The 19,422-nt window shown below is 38.4% G+C and overlaps 1 protein-coding gene across 1 annotated transcript in view; it reads right to left on the reverse strand.

Annotated features, from left to right (window-relative positions):
• Positions 1 to 18,971, reverse strand: part of CUNH1orf141 (chromosome unknown C1orf141 homolog) — a 40,109-nt gene extending 21,138 nt beyond the window's left edge. The window contains exons 1-3 of the mRNA XM_042783357.1: positions 18,897 to 18,971; positions 14,405 to 14,562; positions 278 to 390 (exon numbers count right to left, since the gene is read on the reverse strand). Of these exons, the coding sequence (XP_042639291.1) occupies positions 278 to 390; positions 14,405 to 14,562; positions 18,897 to 18,971 (346 nt within the window). The remainder of the gene's footprint in view (positions 1 to 277; positions 391 to 14,404; positions 14,563 to 18,896) is intronic.
• Between the last annotated feature and the right edge of the window lie 451 nt (positions 18,972 to 19,422).

Consider the following 19,422-nt stretch of genomic DNA (forward strand, 5'->3'; position numbering starts at 1 on the left):
GGCAATCCTACTTCCGTAGTGATACTGCCTCGGAAACCCAAGGAGGGGTCGCTATGAGTCGGGGCCGACTCGACGGCACATAACAACAACAACAACATACTTATAATTTATATACTTCCATGCAAATGCCTTTAACAGAGGCATCAAATTCTCAAGAAATTTTAAGACATACATTAGTATAAATAATAAACAATAAAATAATAAATATATATAATAAAGCCCCAAGAATAAATCATTCTCAAAGTTGAAGTAAATATTATGTTACACAAATATTTACCTATTGATTTATTTTCTTGTATTTTTGCATTTGTTGGATTAAAGCATAGTCTTAAATTTGAGTTTTCAAAATGTTTGTTTGTATGTTCAGGATCACTTTTGAAGGTGATACACCTGGAAGAAATAAAAATATAAATTAAAATGATATGATAATTTACAAAACTAATCCCAAAAATTAAGTTTGGAGAAATGTGGTAAAGTCCCAGTTACGTAGATTTGTATGCTGTTATATTAGTATTATTATAGCACAAAATGTGAAAGATTGGGACTGATTGGGCAAGAGCTGAAAATATTAGTAACAGTTATTTAAAGTAGATAGGGACAGGAGACTATCTATTATTGTGATAGACTTGAGGACATTCATGAGCTGATAACACTTTCAGAAAAACATGCTGAAAGTTAGTTAAATGAGATATTGGGGACATTCCCATACCTGAGGCAAAGTGGTAGGTCAGTGAATTGGGTACAGCGCAGACCTCAGATAAGATAACCAGTTCTTTTTAGTACAGTGGCTCTGTATTCCGCCCATCTTCTCTTGATGCTTCCTGCATCATTCAGTATTTTGCCCATAGAATCCTTCAATATTGCAACTTGAGGCTTGACTTTTTCCTTCAGTTCTTTCATCTCGAGATCTAACTCCATCTAACTCCTGTTCTTTGCACATTTCATTATAATTCTTTACTTTGTCTTCTCTAGCTGCCTTTTGTTTTGTTTTGTTTTAAATTGTGATTTGGGTGAAAGTTTACAGAGCAAATTCACTTTCCATACAGCAACTCACATACACTTTGTCTCATGACATTGACTACAATTTACCACAATGCAACAGCTACCTTCCTACTTCCTCCCCATAGTTACCTCTTCCCTGTGTCCTTCCCTCCATGCACTTCTGCCACCTGAGCAGTCTCCCTGTGCATACACAGCCCTTCTATTCTCCCATGATTGTTCTCTCCAAGGACTGTATTTATCTAATGTAAATGTTCAGCTCATATGCCTATCTTTTGTTTGGCTGGAAGTCACGGGAGTGGGTTCAGTTCCAGACCTGAAGGGCAGCTAGGGGCCGTAGTCTCAGAGGTTCCATCAGGCACTATCAGACCAGCAAACCTGGTCCCTTTTTTTCCCCCCCAATGATTGTGAGTTTTATTCCACATTGTTCTTCTACTCTATTCAAGATTTCCTACATAGATCCCCCTCCAAGTGGTTGACAGTGGTAGCCAGGCAGCAGCTAGTTCTTCTGGTCTCCTAGTCATACAGGCTGAGGATCACATGGTGTACCAGTCATAAAGCTGCTTTTTAAAATCTTCTGTTCAGCTCTTTTACTTCATCATTTCTTCATTTCGTGTACTTCCATACTCTCCATTCAAACGCAAGTTTGAGAGTCTCTTCTGACATCCATTTTGGTCTTCTCTTCCTTTCTTTTGATGTCATCCTACAACTTGTCTGATCGTAGGTCCAGAAGTTAAAGTATAATGTTATATAATTAATGACATTTATTTCCTCTAAAAGTAGAGATTCAGTGAAAATGAGGGAAACCAACAATAAGATGGTTTGACACAATAGCAGCAACAACAGTTGAAACATATCAATGATCATGAAAATTGCACAAAACCAGGCTATATTTTGTTCTGTCATATACACTTAAGGTCTCCACAAGTTGGAGTAAAGTTGGCGGCAACTAACAACAACAACATACCTCTAAATGTTGGAGCTACACATGATTCAGACCTGAGATCTCAGATACTTACTCTCAGTTGATATCATTCAGTCCAACACCTTTAAATATTACCTAAAGCCTAATGGCACCCAGATTTATAGTTTAGCTCTCAACTTTTTCTCTTCGTTTCAGATTTACATATCCATGAATGTATACATTTAGATGTATTATAGGCATCTCAAATCTAAGATGTTCAAAAGTAAATTCTTGATTCCATCCTTTTCCCAGTATGTTCCTCACCCAGGCTTCCTGATCCCCATTCAGCCACAGGCTTAGGACAAAAATGTTGCAGTCATTCTGGATTCCTTTCTCTCATTCTTTACTCTTCAGTACCCCAGCAGATCTCTCTAGGTCTTTCTTTGAAATATCAGATTCAACCACTTCTTTCCTCCTTACTTCCACCCTAGTCTAAGACTCCTTCATCTCTCATCTGAATTACTATACTTCTCTAGCTTTCTTTTATCTGCAATCCCTGCTGTCACTCTTGTCTTGCACAGGCTGTTCTCAATGTAGCCATGGTGACACAAATAAAAGGTAAATGTGATTGTCATTTCCTTCCAACTATTTCCTGTCAGGCTTATTCTAAATTCTCACTGCCAAAGAGAAACTTTTTCCCCACTTCCCATGTTTCCAAGTAGAGGAACTTCCACTGCATGCTCTGTGAGACTTCTCTCTGTTCCCCCTCTGTATCCCTCACAGTCCTCCACTTGAGAGCAGTGAATTTTCTAGCTTGTGAGTTTAGGAGAAGAAATTTAAGCACTCACTTAAGGACCATGGCAGTGGACCAGTAGTAAACAGGCTGTCACTCTAGGGTCCCCTAATAGAGAGAATGGGAAATGAGGAGGCTTCTAGCAATGTTTCTCAAACCTCTAGCTGTAGATTAGAATCATCTGAGATGCTTTGGAAAAAAAAAAAAAAAAAAATCTAGGTACAGGCTCTTCCTTACCAGTGAAATCAAATCTCTAGGGTGGAACCCAGCCTACTTTTTTCCCCAAACCTCTCAAGTGATTGTAATGAACAGCCAACCTAAAAGTTGTCGGTTCAAACCCACCTAGCAGCTCTGCAGAAAAAAATTCCTGGTGATTTGCTTCTGTAAAGATTAAAGCCTAGGAAGCCCAATGGAGCAATTCTACTCTATAACATATGGGATTGCCAGGAGTCAGCTGCTGACTGGACAGCAGCTAACAACAATTATATCCTGGGGGCATTTTGAATTGTTCACATGTATTAACTCAATTAATTCTCACAACAACCTTGTGGACAGATATTATTATTATCACATTGTAAAGATGAAGCAACTTAGGCACAGAGACGTTATGTATTTGTCCAAGGTCACAGAGCCTGTTAGGAATTGAATATAGGCAACCACTCTATAAATCCCACCCTCTTATTCTCCATGCTGCACTAATGTCATATGGAGTATATATGGTGTATATTGAACTAGAATGAGGAGAAAGGAATTTAGTCAATTTCATTATAAGCTGACTCTATGAACATATTTGACATTTCTATTTAATTATGTATTTAATGTACTATACAAGTGTGATGGTTATGTTTGTATATCAACTTGGCTGGGCCTGGTTGAGTGGCTGGGCAGCTGGATGTAGTATTCCCCATGATGAGACTGGCAATCAACTCCATGGTGGAATCTACTGGGAGTAGCTGAGTAGCTGCCTTTGGGTATGTGGTCTGCTTCCTGTATATAAGAAGTTTTGAGAATGTTCTCCAGCCTTTGGCACGCTTGGACCCTGCATGTAGACATGTCGTTGTACAGTAGCCTGCTACATTCTGCCGACCCTGGTACTTACAATGGTCTTAAGTTAATGACCTGCCATGTGGATTGGTAACATCGGGACTGTGCCCTTTTACTTGTCAACCTTGGGGCTTCTCAGCCTCAGCAGTCAGCAGCTGTCTGAGTGAAGAAAAGCCTCTAGCTTCTGTGGGCTGGGAGCAGGAGGCAGAGCTGGACCCCAAGGTTGAGGGGCTTTCACCCAGCCCCTAGAGCCTGGCACTTTGAACTTGGACTTAAAGGCTCCAAATTGTAAGAATAAACTCTTGTTTGTTAAGGCCATCCCATTTGTGGTATATTTCTGTCAGAGTGGCACTAGGTAACCAGAACAACAAGTTTATCCTTCTCTTACAAAACTATTTATGAAAGGAATATTCTTTTAAAAAGTCTTATTTTAGGGTGTTTTTTTAAAAAGTACTTCTTCAAATGAAAAGTTTTTCTAATTTGTCTGTTTGTCCCTAATGTGTTATCTATCTCTTACTACTTTGTAAGTCCTTTAAAGTAAACTGTCATTTTCACCTGATATGGTACTGAATGCTGAGGTAATGGAGAAATTTAATTTTTCTGTCCAGAAAAAAAGAAATTACTATGCTCCAGGTGTTTTTTTAAAGTAATTTTTGTTAAAACAAGTATGGCTCTTTTTTCTAAAGGTCCAATTATAAACAGTTGCAGGAAAAAGTAGGTTTGATGTTCATGGAAAAATCTCAGACTATACATAAACTAAGACCAGAAGACAGAGATGTTGAATGATCATAAAACTCTCTGATCAGGAGAATAATCCTGGGAAAATTCTTCCAATACATTTTGAGTATAGGTGGCTATCCTTTTTATCAGTTCCTGTCTATCCAAGGGAAATGTTGAAATCCTGAGCTAATAGTGATATGGAAAAGATCTCTCTGGGAGTAAATGAGAAAGAAACACAAGGAGGTTTTTTTTTTTTTTTTTTTTTTTTAACTCTAAGCCAATGGCTCTTAATCCCAGCTTTATGCAAGAATCATTTGGGGGAATCTTTTTAAAATACTGATGCAGGGGGCCATTCCAAACTAATTAAATTAGAATCTAAGTATTTTAAAGCTCCCTAGGTGATGCTAATGTGTTCTCAAACAGGGTTTCAAACGAGTTCATTCCAGTTCAGTGCCCTACTGAGAATGTGCATTTCCACCCCAGATTTAGTGAAATAGAATCTACATAATAACAAGATCCCCAGGTGATTCTTACTGTACTGAAGAAGAAAAAAAAGCCAAACTTACTGCCCTTGAGTCAATTTGACTCATAGTGACCCCCCCCTTGGTTGGGTTTCTGAGGTGGTATCACTATAGAAATAGATTGCCCAGTCTTCCTTCCAAGGAATGGCTGGTGAGTTTGAAACCCCAGCCTTCTGGTTAGTAGTCAAATGCCTTAGGCACTACACCACCAGAGCTCCTTCTTACTCTACTGCTACTACTCAAAAGCTACAGATTCTAAACATGGATAGGTTCCACCAATTAGGTGACCACAGCACCAATTCATGAGGCCAAGAAAAAAAAAATTGGAACAAATGCATAATTAGAGTGGGACATAAACTAGAGCAGTTGTTCTCAAAGGGTGGTCTCTACACCAGCAGCATCAGTACCACCTGGAAACATGTTGTTGTTGTTGTTGTTGTTATGTGCCGTCGAGTCAGCCCTGACTCATAGCGACCCCTCCTTAGGTTTCCGAGACAGTATCACTACGGAAGTAGGATTGCCCAGCCTTCCTTCCGAGGAGTGGCTGGTGGGTATGAACCGCCAGCCGTCTGGTTAGCAGGCAAGTGTCTTAGCCACTATGCTACCAATTGTCAGGTGCTAGTCCAGACCTAAGGAGCTCTGGTGGCTCAGTGCTTAAGGCATTTGGCTGCTAACCAGAAGGTTGGTAGTTCAAATCCACTAGCCACTCCTTGGAAGAAAGATGGGGATATCTACTTCCGTGAAGATTTACCACCACAGAAACCCAGTGGGGTCACTATGAGTTTGATTCAACTCAATGGCAGAGAGTTTGGTTTGTGGTTTTAGCCCAGAACTACTGGGTCAGAAACTCTGGGAATGGAACCCAGTAATCCGTTTTAACAGATTCTCCAGATGCTTCTGATGCATCTTCAGGTTTGAGAGCCACTGAGTGGTACAGTGGTTAAAGCACTTAGCTGCTAACCAAAAGTTCAGTGGTTCAAACCTACCAGCCTCTCTGCATGAGAAAGATGCAGCAGTCTGCTTCTATAAAGATTTATAGCCTTGGAAACCCTATGGAACAGTTTTACTGTGCCCTATAGGGTTAATGGGAGCTCTGGTAGCATAGTGGCTAAGACAATTGCCTGCTAACCAGACAGCTGGCGGTTCAAACCCACCAGCCACTCCTCGGAAGGAAGGTTGGGCAATCCTACTTCCATAGTGATACTGCCTCGGAAACCCAAGGAGGGGTCGCTATGAGTCAGGGCCAACTCGACGGCACATAACAACAACAACAACATAGGGTTAATAGGAGCTCTGGTAGCATAGTGCTTAAGGCACTTGACTGCTAACCAGAAGGCTGGTGGTTCAAACCCACCAGCCACTCCTCGGAAGGAAGGTTGGGCAATCTACTTCCGTAAGTGATACCACCTTGAAACCCAAGGAGGGGTCGTTATGAGTCGGGTCTGACTCGATGGCACATAACAACACAACATAGGGTTGTTATGAGTCAGAATCAACTTCACAGTGGTAGGTGGGTGGGGCTAGAGCCATATGAATCACTTGGTTATTGTTAACTGTCATCAAATTGGTCCCAACTCATAGTGACCCCATGCACAACAGAATAAAACAATGCCCAATCCTGAGCCATTCCATGATCAGTTGTGGATTGCTCTGTTACCAACCATACTGGATTCTCAGAAATAGATTGTCAGCCTTTCATCCCAGTCCATTTTAGTTTGGAAGCTCCACGGGAACTTGTTCAACATTATAGCAACACACTAGCCTCCACTGACAGATGGTGGTGGCTGTACATGAGGTATATTGGCCAGGAATCAAACCTAGGTCTTCTGCACGGAAGGTGAGAATTCTACCATTAAACCACCAGTAAATCACTTGGGGACTCTAGTTAAATGCAGCTTCTGATTCAGAGGTCTGGGATGGCAATAGAGATTCTGTGTTTCAAAAAAATTTCCAGGTGATGTCAATACTGCTGGATGAAAGACCACACTTTGAATAGCAAGAGGATAGAGTGTCAAATAGTAACTCTGGTGGTGTAGTCAAGGCGCTCTGGTGGTGTAGTGCCTAAGACATTTGACTACTAACTAGAAGGCTGGTGGTTCAAACCTATCAGCCACTCCTCAGAAGGAAGATTGGGCAATCTACTTCTGCAGTGATACTGCCTTGGAAACTCTAGGGGTTGCTATGAGTCGGATCTGACTCGATGGGAGTGAGAGTATTTTTTTGGTGTGTGTGTGGTGGTGTAGTCTCTAATGCATTTGATTGCTAACCAGAAGGTTAGCAGTTCAAACCCACCAGCCACTTTGTGGAAGGAAGACTGGGCAATTCACTTCTGTAAAGATTTACCACCTTGGAAACCCAAAGGGAATCGCTCTGAGTCAAAATTGACTCGATGACAGTGACTTTGATTTGGTTATAATGCAAGATTTAGGTTAAACTGAAAACTGTATGAATGAGATCTAGTGTGTTGGCTTAGTGTAAGAGTGAGTTTTGCAAGCACTTTTATTGATTGGTATTCTGACTTAAGTTATAAAACACGTAAGTTATAAGACCAGGAGCTGCATCTCAAGGTTGGAGGAATTTAATGTATACAATAAAAAACCAAGAAGCAGTTGTTCAAACAAAATAAGAGAACACTACATGATTTAAGGGAGCTCTGGTGGTGTACTGCCTAAGGCATTTGAATGCTAACCAGTAAGCCTGGTGGTTCAAACCCACCAGCCACTCCTTGGAAGGAAGATTGGGCAATCTACTTCTGTAGCGATATCATTTCGTAAACTCAAGGAAGGGTCGCTGAGGGTCGTATCTGACTCAACGGCAGTGAGTTGAGTTTACATGATTTAAAATCAGGAAAGGTGTGCGTCAGGGTTGTATCTTTTCACCATACTTATTCAAATCTGTGTTGGCAGAAGTACAGCCAGAAATGTTCCTTAGAAGTGAGGATGATGAGACTTCATCTCATTTAATTTAGATGTTATCAGGAGAGACCAGTCTCTGGAGAAGGACATTATGCTTGGCAAAGTAGAGGGTCAACGAGAAAGAGGAAGACTCTTAAGATGGATTGGCAGAGTGGCTGCAAAAATGGGCTCAAACATAACAATGATGGTGATAATGGTGAAGGACCAGGCAGTATTTTTTTCTGTTGTACATAGGGTTGCTATGTACTTGATGGTACAACAAAAATATAGACAGTGCAACAATAGATCATTTTTATAGTAGAACCTTTCTGCCCTCATACTTTTTAACTATCTCCTTTCCTACTTCATGATATTTCTAAACTGCAAATCTGAGTGTGCATTGTCCTGTTTAAACCCTTCCCTGACTGCTCTCTGCTTTAGGAGATTGTCAAAATTCTTTATCTGGTTTATAAGGCCCTTTGTTACCTGACCTTCCCTAAACTCTTCAATGTCATTTCTTTCTTTCTTCTTCTTCTTTTTTTTTTTTTTAATTTTTATTGTGATTTGGGTGAAAGTTTACAGAGCAAATTCACTTTCCATACAGCAGCTCACATACACTTTTTCTATGACATTGACTGCAATTTCTCACAATGCAACGCTCCTCTCTCTCTTCCTCCACATAGTTACTTCTTCCCTGTGTCCTTCCCTCCCATGCACTCCTGTCCCTCGAAATATCTCCCTGTGCATACACAGCCCTTCTATTCTTCCATGATTGATTTCTCCAAGGACTGTATTTACCTTATGTAAATGTTCAGCTCATATGCCTGTCTTTTGTTTGGCTAGAAGCCACAGGAGTGTATTCAATTCCAGACTGGAGGGCAGCTAGGGGCCGTGGTCTCAGGGATTCCATCAGGTTCTATCAGACAGCAAACCTGATCCTTTTTTTAAAAAAAAATGATTTTGAGTTTTCTTCCACATTGTTCTCCCTTTCTATCCAGTCTCTCTTACATAGATACCTCCCATACACAAGTGGTTGACAGTGGTAGCTGGACACCACCTAGTTCTGGTCTTGTAGTCATATAGGCTGAGGATCGCATAGTTTTAACAGTCACTTGGACTAATTGTTTTCATGCATCTTTGGTTTTCATCATTCCTCTTTGCTCTGGACAAGGAGAGATCCATCATTGCATCTAGATGACCACTTGGAAGCTTGTAATATCCTAGTCACTACTTGCCAAAGTAGGATATGGAAAAATGTTTTTGTGTAGTATGTTATGGCAACTGAGCTTGATGTCCCCTGTGATTATGGTCCTGAGCCCAAAAGTCCAACTATTCTCTCCCTCTGGGTAGCTGGCAGTGGCCAAGAAGTGACTACAACCTTGTCCTTTGTCAGCTCTACTATATATCTGGAAATTCTTACAGAACATACAAATACACTTGTAGAAACATTATCTGCCAGCCCTATACATGGTCTTGGGCACACTTCCCCCTGCATGGACATACCTAATAGTTCAGCCTGTCCACCCATCTAGCCACTCATACATCAATGTTTGTCTTCACTGACAGCACAATACTGTATGTGCAAAAGAATTCAACTTTGTTATCTGTACCTCCCATGTACCTCTCTATGTCTTCCTCTTCCTCAATGCCGCTGTGTTGATCACTCACATTTGGTACATTGCCCTTCTCTTCACCCAAATAAGTACTTGTCTCACCTATCTAATAGTGTTCCCTCCCCTCCCCTCCCATCCCTGGTAACCAAAAAAGAAAATTTCCTTCCATATATAAACCTTTTCTTGACTTTTTACCATAAAGGACTAATATAATATTTGTTCTTCTGTGATGGATTTATTTCACTCAGCATAATGTCCTCCAAGTTCATCTACGTTATGTGGTGTTTTGCAGATTCTACGTTATTCTTTAGGGTTGCACAGTATTCCGTTGTGTATGTACCATAGTTTGGTTATCCATTCTTCTGTTGATGGGCACCTAGATTGTTTCCATCTTTTGGCTATTGTAAATAGTGCTGCAATGAACATGGGTGTGCATATATCTGTTCTTGTGCTGGCTCTCACTTCTTTAGGATATATAATTAATAATGGAATGGTTGGGTCAAATGGTATTTCTAATTCCAACTTTTTAAGGAATTGAAATACTACTTTCCACAGTGGTTGTATCATTTGAAAGTCCCACCAACAGTGTATGAGAGTCTCAATCTCTTTACATTTTTGCCAGCATTTGTTGTTTTCTGTCTTATTGAACTTTGCTACTGGTGCTTAGGAAAAATGGTATCTCATTGTTGTTTTGATTTGCATTTCTCTAATGGCTAAGCTCTGGTAGCATAGTGGCTAAGGCACTTGACTGCTCACCAGATGGTTGGCGGTTCAAACCCATCAGCCACTCCTCAGAAGGAAGGTTGGGCAATCCTACTTCCATAGTGATACTGCCTCAGAAACCCAAGGAGGGGTCGCTATGAGTCGGGGCTGACTCGACGGCACATAACAACAACAACAACAATGGCCAATGATTGTGAGCATTTCTTCATATGTTTTTTGGCTGCCTGAATGTCCTCTTTGGTGAAGTGTCTATTCATGTCTTCTGCCCAATTTTTAATTGGATTATTTGTCTTTTTGTTGTTGAAGTGTTGTAGTTTTCTATGAATTCTAGAGATAAGTCCCTTGTCAATTACGTAATTGCCAAATATTTTTTCCCAATCTGTAGGTTCTCTTTTGACTCTTTTGGTGAAGTCTTTGGAAGCACATAAAAATTTAATTTTTAGAAGATCCCATTCATCTAGTTTATCTTTTATTGTTTGTGCATTTTGGGTTATGCTTGATAGTCTATTTATGCCATATATTCCAAAAAAATCAAACCCACTGCTATCAAGTCAGATCCAACTCATAGCGACCCCTCCTTGGGTTTCCAAGGTGGTATCACTACAGAGGTAGATTGCCCAACCTTCCTTCCAAGGAGTGGCTGGTGGGTTTGAACCTCCAGCCTTCTGGTTAGCAGTCAGATGCCTTAGGCACTACGCCACCAGAGCCCCTACATTTGCATATATTAGAGCCCCTACATTTTCCCCTAGTTTTTTCCTTGATGAACTTTATAGTTTTAGGTTTCACATTTAAGTTTTTGATCCATCTGGAGTTAGTTTTTGTGTATCTTGTGAGGTACAGATCTTGTTTCATTTTTCTGCAAATGGATATCCAGTTTTGACAGCACCATTTGTTAAACAGACACTCTCTTCCCCATTTAATGGATTTCAGCCCTTTGTCAAAGATCAACTGACCATAGGTCTATGGATCTATTTCTGGGTTCTCAATTCTATTCCACTGATCTGTATGTCTGTCGTTGTACCAATAACAGGCAGTTATGACTACTGTGGCTGTACAGTAGGTTTTAAGATCAGGGAGTATGAGACCTCCTACTTTGTTTTTCTTCTTCGATAATGCTTTGCTTATCCAAGGTCTCTTTTCTTTCCATATAAAGTTAGTGATTGGTTTTTCCATAACTTTAAAGAATGTTGATGTGATCTGGATTGGGATTACATTGAATGTATAGATTGCTTTGGGTAGAATTGATAATTTCTCTTTAGTGCCACTTCTTACCACTCAGTTTCCGATCCCTATCTTTTACCCTGTTCATGTCTAGCAACACTGAACTACTTTTGGTTCCTCAAGTAAGTCAGACTTTCTTTTGCCACTGGTTGACTCTTTGTACATATTATTACCTTGGCCTAGAACACATTTCCTATGTATGCTCTTATTTGGACTTATCTCCATGTCCTAGATTTTTTTCTTGACTTCTTCAAGCAAATTTTATTTCCTTTGGTGTAGGTTATATCTTGATTCTTATTAAATTTTTGAACTTTTGCTGTATTTGTGTGTGTGTGTGTGTGTGTGTACACGCGCTAATTTTAGTCCTCTAAATGCTGGTCAATTTAGATTTATTTGTTCTTTGGAGATATGTGCCTCTTTGGTTTTGCAGTTTAAACTCTGACTTTGTCACTGGCTTCAAACTTTACAGTCAGCCAGATGTACACTGTGTGCAAGGAATGTTACTCAGCTGTTGAGGGGTTATACTGTGATCAACACAGGTTCAATGACGCTTTTATAAACTACTTAGGAAATAGCCTTAAAGAGTAATAACAGCATCATCCTGCAAAATACTAGCAGAAAACATTATATATTGCCTTTAAAAGGGAGCTCTGGTAGCATAGTGCCTAAGACACTTGACTGCTAACAAGATGGCTGACAGTTCAAACCCACCAGCCACTCCTTGGAAGGAAGATGGGGCAATCTAATTCCGTAGTGATACTGCCTCGGCAACCCATGGAAGGATCACTATGAGTCAGGTCTGACTCGATGGCACATAACACCAACATTGCCTTTAAAGGCATCTGATGGGTCACTAAGGATCTCTGGTGGCAAAGTACCTAAGGCATTTGACTGCTAACTAGAAGGTTGGTGGACCAAACCCACCAGCTTCTCTGTGGAAGGAAGATGAAACATTCTACTTCCATACAGATTTACTGCCTTGGAAACCCAATGAGAGTCACTATGAGTCAGAATTGACTCAATGGCAATAGATTTGTTTTTTTTTTTTGAAACGGGTCACTAGGACTATATTATACTGTTACATAACAATATGTGTGTGTGTGTTTGTGTGTGTGTATAAATATTTTCCCCTTCCCTAAATCCCCAATATTCATTTAATACATATTTTTCCTGAGTATTGTTTTAAACTTGCACTTTAATATGGGTAGTTCTCTAAATGATTTTGAAGTAAAGTTATTGCTGTGTCTATGTAAATAGAAACAAAATAGTAATGTATGGAGTTTGTGATAAAACTAAATTATGCAAACCATTCAAATTTATTTCTGCTAAAGACAAAATGTCTTCCAGACATTTGCATCTTAATGCCCAAGGACATCTGAAACTTAACATATCCAAAATTAAACCCAGCTCTTCCCACTCTAATCATCTTGCCCCAGCTTACTTTTCCTGCATACATACAAAGTGCCATAATGCACCTAGCCACCAAAATCAGGAAGGATGACAAAATCCTATTGAATGGGGTTGTGTCTTGGTTTTCTAGTGCTGCTATAACAGAAATACCACAAGTAGATGGCTTTAACCAAAAAACAGGACTTTATTCTCTTACAGTTTAGGAGGCTAGAAGTCCTAGTTCAGAGTGCCAACTCTAGAGGTTGGGTAAAGGCCCCTCGACTTTGGGCTACAGTTCTGCCTTTTATTCCAGGCCCACCGGAGCTGGAGGCTTCTTGTAATTCATGCAGGTGCTGTCTGCTGAGGCTGAGGAACCCAAGGTCACCAAGTAGGATGACACAATCCCAAGATCAACAGGCACACAGCAGACCGCTGGTTCAAGTCCAGGAATAAACTTGAAATCATCAGGCAGCACAGCAGGCCACTGCATGAAGATTCAGCCAGATGCAGGATCCAAGCACGCCAAAAAGCTAGAGACCTTCACCAAAGCTTCCCTATATATATATATATATATATATATATATATATATATATATATATACTGGAAGCAGGCCACAACTCATAATGACCCTTCCTTGGGTTTCCGAGGAGGTATCACTACGAAAGTAGATTGCCCAATTGCCCAACCTTCCTTCTGAGGAGTGGCTGGTGGGTTTGAACCACCAGCCTTCCAGTTAACAGTCAAATACCTTAGACACTATGCCACCAGAGCTACTAATTAGCTGCTCACAACTAATTAGCCGCTCAACTATGGAGTTGATTCTAATCTCATCATGGGGAATAACTGCACCCAGTTGTCCAACTGCTCAAAACCACAGTCTAGCCAAGTTGACACATAACCTTAACTCCCACAGGTGGTGATAAAGAGTGCATCTGAAATCAGATTCTAGGGTTTAAATTCAGCCTTTACCATTGTAACCTGTGTGACTTTGGATTTTTCATCTGTAAAAAAGGAACTTAACACATTGGGTTGTTAACAGAATAAATGAGATAATAGCCACATTGCCACCAATGTCCAATTGATCTGAAATTCTGTTGATTCTACATCTTAATACTTCTTTTGCTTGGGTTCTCCTCCACATTTCTAATACCTGGAAAATTATATAGCATATATATACATATACACAATACCAGTGAAAGAGCAAGTATGATATATTCAGGCTTAAAAGCACACAGAGAAACTGCTTTAGTTAGTTTTCCAGGCAGATATTTTTCTTAAATTATAACAGTTAAAGTTTGAAATAAAGCCTGAAACTTATTTGGGGCAATATAGTAGAGCTCAAGAAAAGCCTTTAAAATTTCAGAATTGTAATTGCCATCTGTATTAGTGAAATATTATAATACATTCTAAACTAAGTGTAATAAGAATTCTAATTTAGAATATTTTAATCATAATTTCATAAATTATGAAATGTACCTATATTTGACAACGTTTACATTTAATATAGATTGCATCTAAAATAAAACTGTAATAATGCTTGAAAACTCCAAATTGAAAGCTATGAACTAGCTATGACAGTTACCTTTTTTGTTTTTCAATGTCATAAGATTTAGCCTCTGTAATCCTTGATCCTGTCTTAAGTGCAGATTTAGCAATAGGCTCTTCAAATTCCAACTGAAAATTGAATGTCAGAGGAGTAATCAAAGACTTTTTCCTTCCTCCACTCTGAAGCTTGTTTATCTGCAACAAAGCAGAAGTATAATACTGAGAGAGAAAAAAAAAAAAAAAATAGTACTTTACATCTAGGTAAAATTCTGAATGGAAAGGACAGAAATTAACCTCACTTTATTATACACTAATATACACACAGAGAATTTATGTGGATGGCTATAATGGAAAAGTATTATCGACTTAAAAAGTTGGGGGCCCTGAGTATTTGGTGGTGCAGTGGCTAAGGCACTTAATGGCTAACCAAAAGACTGGCAGTTTGAACCACCAACCACTCTGTGGGAGAAGGATGAGGCAGAGGCAATCTGCTTTTGTAAAGATTTACAGCTTTGAAAACCCTATGGGGAAGTTCTATTCTGTCCTATAGAGTTGCTACGCATCAGAATGACTCCATTGCAGTGTTTTTTTTTGTGGGGAGAGGGTAGGAGGTTGAGTAACAACCTTCTAAGGCCATTGTTCTGTGGCTGCAGGCCCTCATTTCCTATCTATGGTTCCCCCTTAATTCTAAAATTCAGAAGCAAGGGGGCACGCAAATGATTGGGGTCTTGGTCTTGCTAAGTTTAGGAGACAGAAACCAGAGTAATGATTTGCATATGTTTGGAGTGAAACTCTGAGAGACTGAGGAAGAAAGCAACTAGGCTGAACAATTCCTGGGACTCACACAGGGCTGGGATAAATAGTTCCCTTTTATTCCAACCAGAGTGGAGAGACCTCCTAACTCACAAGGCACTGGATAGAATACTCAGAAGGGAATCACCTTAATTAGTCAGGCAAACTTAGCCTTAGGCTTCCTTCTTGTTGTTGTTGTTACGTGCTATCAAGTCGGACCGACTCATAGCGAGTCCTCCTTGGGTTTCTGAGGCAGTATCACTATGGAAGTTGATTGCCCCATCTTCCTTCCGAGGAGTGGTTGGTGGGTTTGAACCACCAGCCTTCTGGTTAGCAGTCAAGTGCCTTAGCCACTATGCTACCAGAGCTCCCCTAGGCTTCCTTAGACCCACTCTAATAAAGCTTAATATAAAACCTCAAAAAGATCCAGTTGCTTCAAAGTATCTTAAATGCATTCTAGTAGGAATACTCCTTAAGGAACGCATCAAAATCTCATACCAACTATGTAAAATCCCATCAGTCAACCAAAAATTACCAGCCATTCAAAAAATCAGGAAAATATAACCTTTAATGGAGAAACAATAGGAACTGATACAGAAATGACCTAGATGATAGAACTAGATGATACAAAGACATTAAAACAGCTGTTACAAATATTATAAATATGCCCACAGTTAAAGGAAAATTAAATGTAATAAAAAGAAATGGGAGACATTTAAAAAAAGAAAAAGAATTTACAGAGATGAAAGATGTGTTTCAATATATTGATAAGTGTAAAAAGCAATTAGCATCAGCAGTCACATTCCTAGCCATCTATCTCAGAGCAGAGACAAGTTACGTTCACACAAAAACCTATGCATGAATGTTCACTGTAGTTTTTTGTTGTTTTTTTTTTAAGAGCAGCGAGTGAATGATGAAAAGTCTACATCCATGTAATGGAACACCACTCAGCAATAAAAGGAATGAACTATTGATTCATGCAAAAACCTGGATGGATCTCAAGGGTGTTACACTTAGTGAAAAGTCAATCTCAAAAGTTTACATACTGAATGATTCCATTTATATAACATTCTCAAAATTACAAAACTAGAGATAGAAAACAATTCAATGATTGCTAGGAGATAAAGACGGGAATGGCATGGAGATGTGGAGATATACAAAGAAGTAGCATTAGTGAGTCCTTTTGTGGTGGTAGAACAGTGCTATATCTTGATTATAGTGGTGGTTGCATGAATCTATACATGGGATAAAATTGTATAGAACTACACATACAAACACATACATACACAAATGAATGCATATGCATATACAAATGAATGCAGACAAAAAAATGAAGACTGAATAAGGTTTTATAGTCTAGTTTACATTAATATACCAGTGTTTTGATATTTTATTACAACTATGTAAGTTGTCACCATTGGAAGAAGCTGATGAGTGAAGAGGACTCCTATTTTTTCAACTTCCTGTGAGTCTTTAATTATTTCAAAACAGAGTTTAAAAAAGATAAAGAAGTAATTAGCAAAGTGATTTGCATGTTATCTGTTATCTCCTTTTTTGTCATTAAGAAATGAAAATAAAGAAAATCTAACCTTCATATATGTATGTATGTAGGTATATATGTATGTGTATATATTATGAAAAAATATATATGTAAAAATAAATGTGTGTAGATATATGCATTGCATATATGCATACCTTTATAAGAGTATCAAAGAAGATGTGAATGGAAAACCTCCAACTGCTAACATTTGTTTGCCTCAGGGGAAAGTGTTGGAAGGAAAAGGCCAAAGACTATTAATTATTTTTTTTTATGTAACTCTAGATAATACTTGAAGGAGCTCTGGTGACATAGTGGATAAGGCATCTGGCTGCTAATCAGAAGGTCAGCAGTTCAAACCCACCAGCTGCTCTGCAGAAGGAAGATGGGGCGATCTGCTTCCTAAATAATTACAGCCTCAGAAATTCAATGGGGTTGCTGTGAGTTGGAATCAACTCAATGACAGTGAGTTTGATTTTTGGTTTTTGAGATATTGCTTGACTTATTTCCAAATGTATGTTTTAATTTTAAAGCTTAAAAATAAGAAAAGTTTTGAAAGATGATTATATAAACTTTTAAAAGAATTTTCAGAAAATGTTTTATTAGTAACACATAAACTCTGAATAGTAACACAAAATGAGAAAGTTCATGAAAAATGCTTTGCACAAAGGAAACATTCAGTAAAAGGTAAACTTTATTACTAATAATCATAATTTAAACATGTATATAAAAGGCATTTAGTGATAAATTAAAAGTTGTCTATGTTTTCTAAAGTATATTTCAATTTAAATAAAAAAATATAAAAGAGATGAACTTTGGTGTTTAAGATATTTTATAAGTTAGCTCTGGTTTGCTATTTCAAAATTTTCAAAATTTCTAGCTACAATAGAATGAATTTATTCCATTTACCAATATTCCTCTGCTTTATTTTCTAAATGAAGGAAGATTAAGTATGAAAGAATAGAAAAATCAAATTCTTACTTAAGCATCAACGTTTCAATTTTCAGGTTCACAAAAAGTTCTTTGACTTACGAGTTCCTCTCTGTGATACCTTCCCAAGTTCCCAAACTCCTTTGCTCCTTACATATACCTCATTTATTCACATTGCTATATTATTTTGCAAGTTTTTGTAAAAACTGATATTAAATTGCTCATCAAACCCACTGTCATTGAGTCAATTTTGATTCATAGCCACCCCCCACTGGGTTTCCAAGGCAATAAATCTTTACGGAAGTAGATTGTCCTGTCTGCCTTCTGCTGAGTGGCTGATAGGTCTGAACCACCAACCTTCTGGTTAGTAGTTAAATGCCATAAGCGCTGTGCCACCAGAGCTCCTTAAAGAGCTCTTGTTGTGTAGTGATTAAAACATTCAGCTTCTAACCAAAATGTTGGTGATTCAAACCACCAGCTGCTGTGCAGGAAAAAGATGCGGCAGTCTATTTCTGTAAAGATTCACAGCCTTGGAAAGATATGGGGCAGTGCTCAAATAAACTCTTCTGCCATCAAGTTGATTCTGACTTGTTGTAACCCTACAGAACAGAGTAGAACAGCCCCATAGGTTTTCCAAGCCTGTAAATCTTTACAGAACTACACTACATCTTTTGGTTAGCAGCCTAATGCATTAACCACAGTACCACCAGAGCTCCCTTGGGGCACTTCTACTTTGTCCTAAAAGGTCGCTATTGAGTCAGAATCAACTTGATGGCAGTGGCTTTGTTTGTTTTTTCAATATGCCAAAAACATGGTTTCTGTGTTCTTTATTAATATCTTCATATTAACTTTTATAAGGTATTGCCTTTTAAAATTTACTTACTTAATTTCTGTTTTAATTATTCCCAATTTGGTAACTATACCAAATAGTTTTTTTTTTTTTCTTTTTAATAAACCAACTGAATAACTTTTTATATATTTCACATAATGGAACTATAGGAGTAGCCACATTTAATATTTGTCTGTTTAGGATTTTTTCCATCTTCAGCAGATTAGGCACATATCATAACCTTACATGGTGGGTGTATAGAAGTTATCATGCATATTAATTCTTCATAGTATCCACTTAGGTAGATGACTCAACTAACATAATTATTTTTTACAAATCATTTTATATCTTCATATAAATGCATCATTAACTAAAAAGTAAAAATAATTTTCATATTTGAAATGTTAATTTTTAAATGATTATATTTTAGTCTTTATGTACCTTTTCTCTTTGGGCCAAGAGTGTCTTTGCCTGATCATCCAGGATACCTAACTTCTCTAAGACTTTTTCTGCCATCGTCAGTCAGTGAATTCCTATTTAAACAAGAAGAAAAAGATGAACTTTCCAAAACAATTCAAATTTAAACATATATCTGATGACTTAGGCAGAAGTTCAGAGGAGACCTACACTTACATTACTGTTTTAAGTAAGTCAAAGAATTTTACAACAGGAAGGAATTGTACAAGCACAGACTTTCAAAAAAGATCACATGATCAAAATTCTCAGATGTATGTGTACCTAAAGAACTTTAAAATTTATGATAAAGATGAGTTGGATGAAGTTCAAGATCATCACATAAGAACTGGATATGATTCATGGTTTAAAGCAAGGGCATATGGCTTGATTTATATCTGTTTTCTTTTGGTCATGATATAATTTTAATGAAAGTTAACTCAAAGAGCTCACATTTGTATAGTTAATTACCTTCAAAATAAAGTCATCAGTGCTCTAAGACTGTTATTATAGC

This window comes from Orycteropus afer, unplaced genomic scaffold (genome assembly GCF_000298275.1).
Source record: "Orycteropus afer afer isolate SDZICR_OR568_19922 unplaced genomic scaffold, OryAfe1.0 scaffold00016, whole genome shotgun sequence".
Lineage (NCBI taxonomy): Eukaryota > Metazoa > Chordata > Mammalia > Tubulidentata > Orycteropodidae > Orycteropus > Orycteropus afer.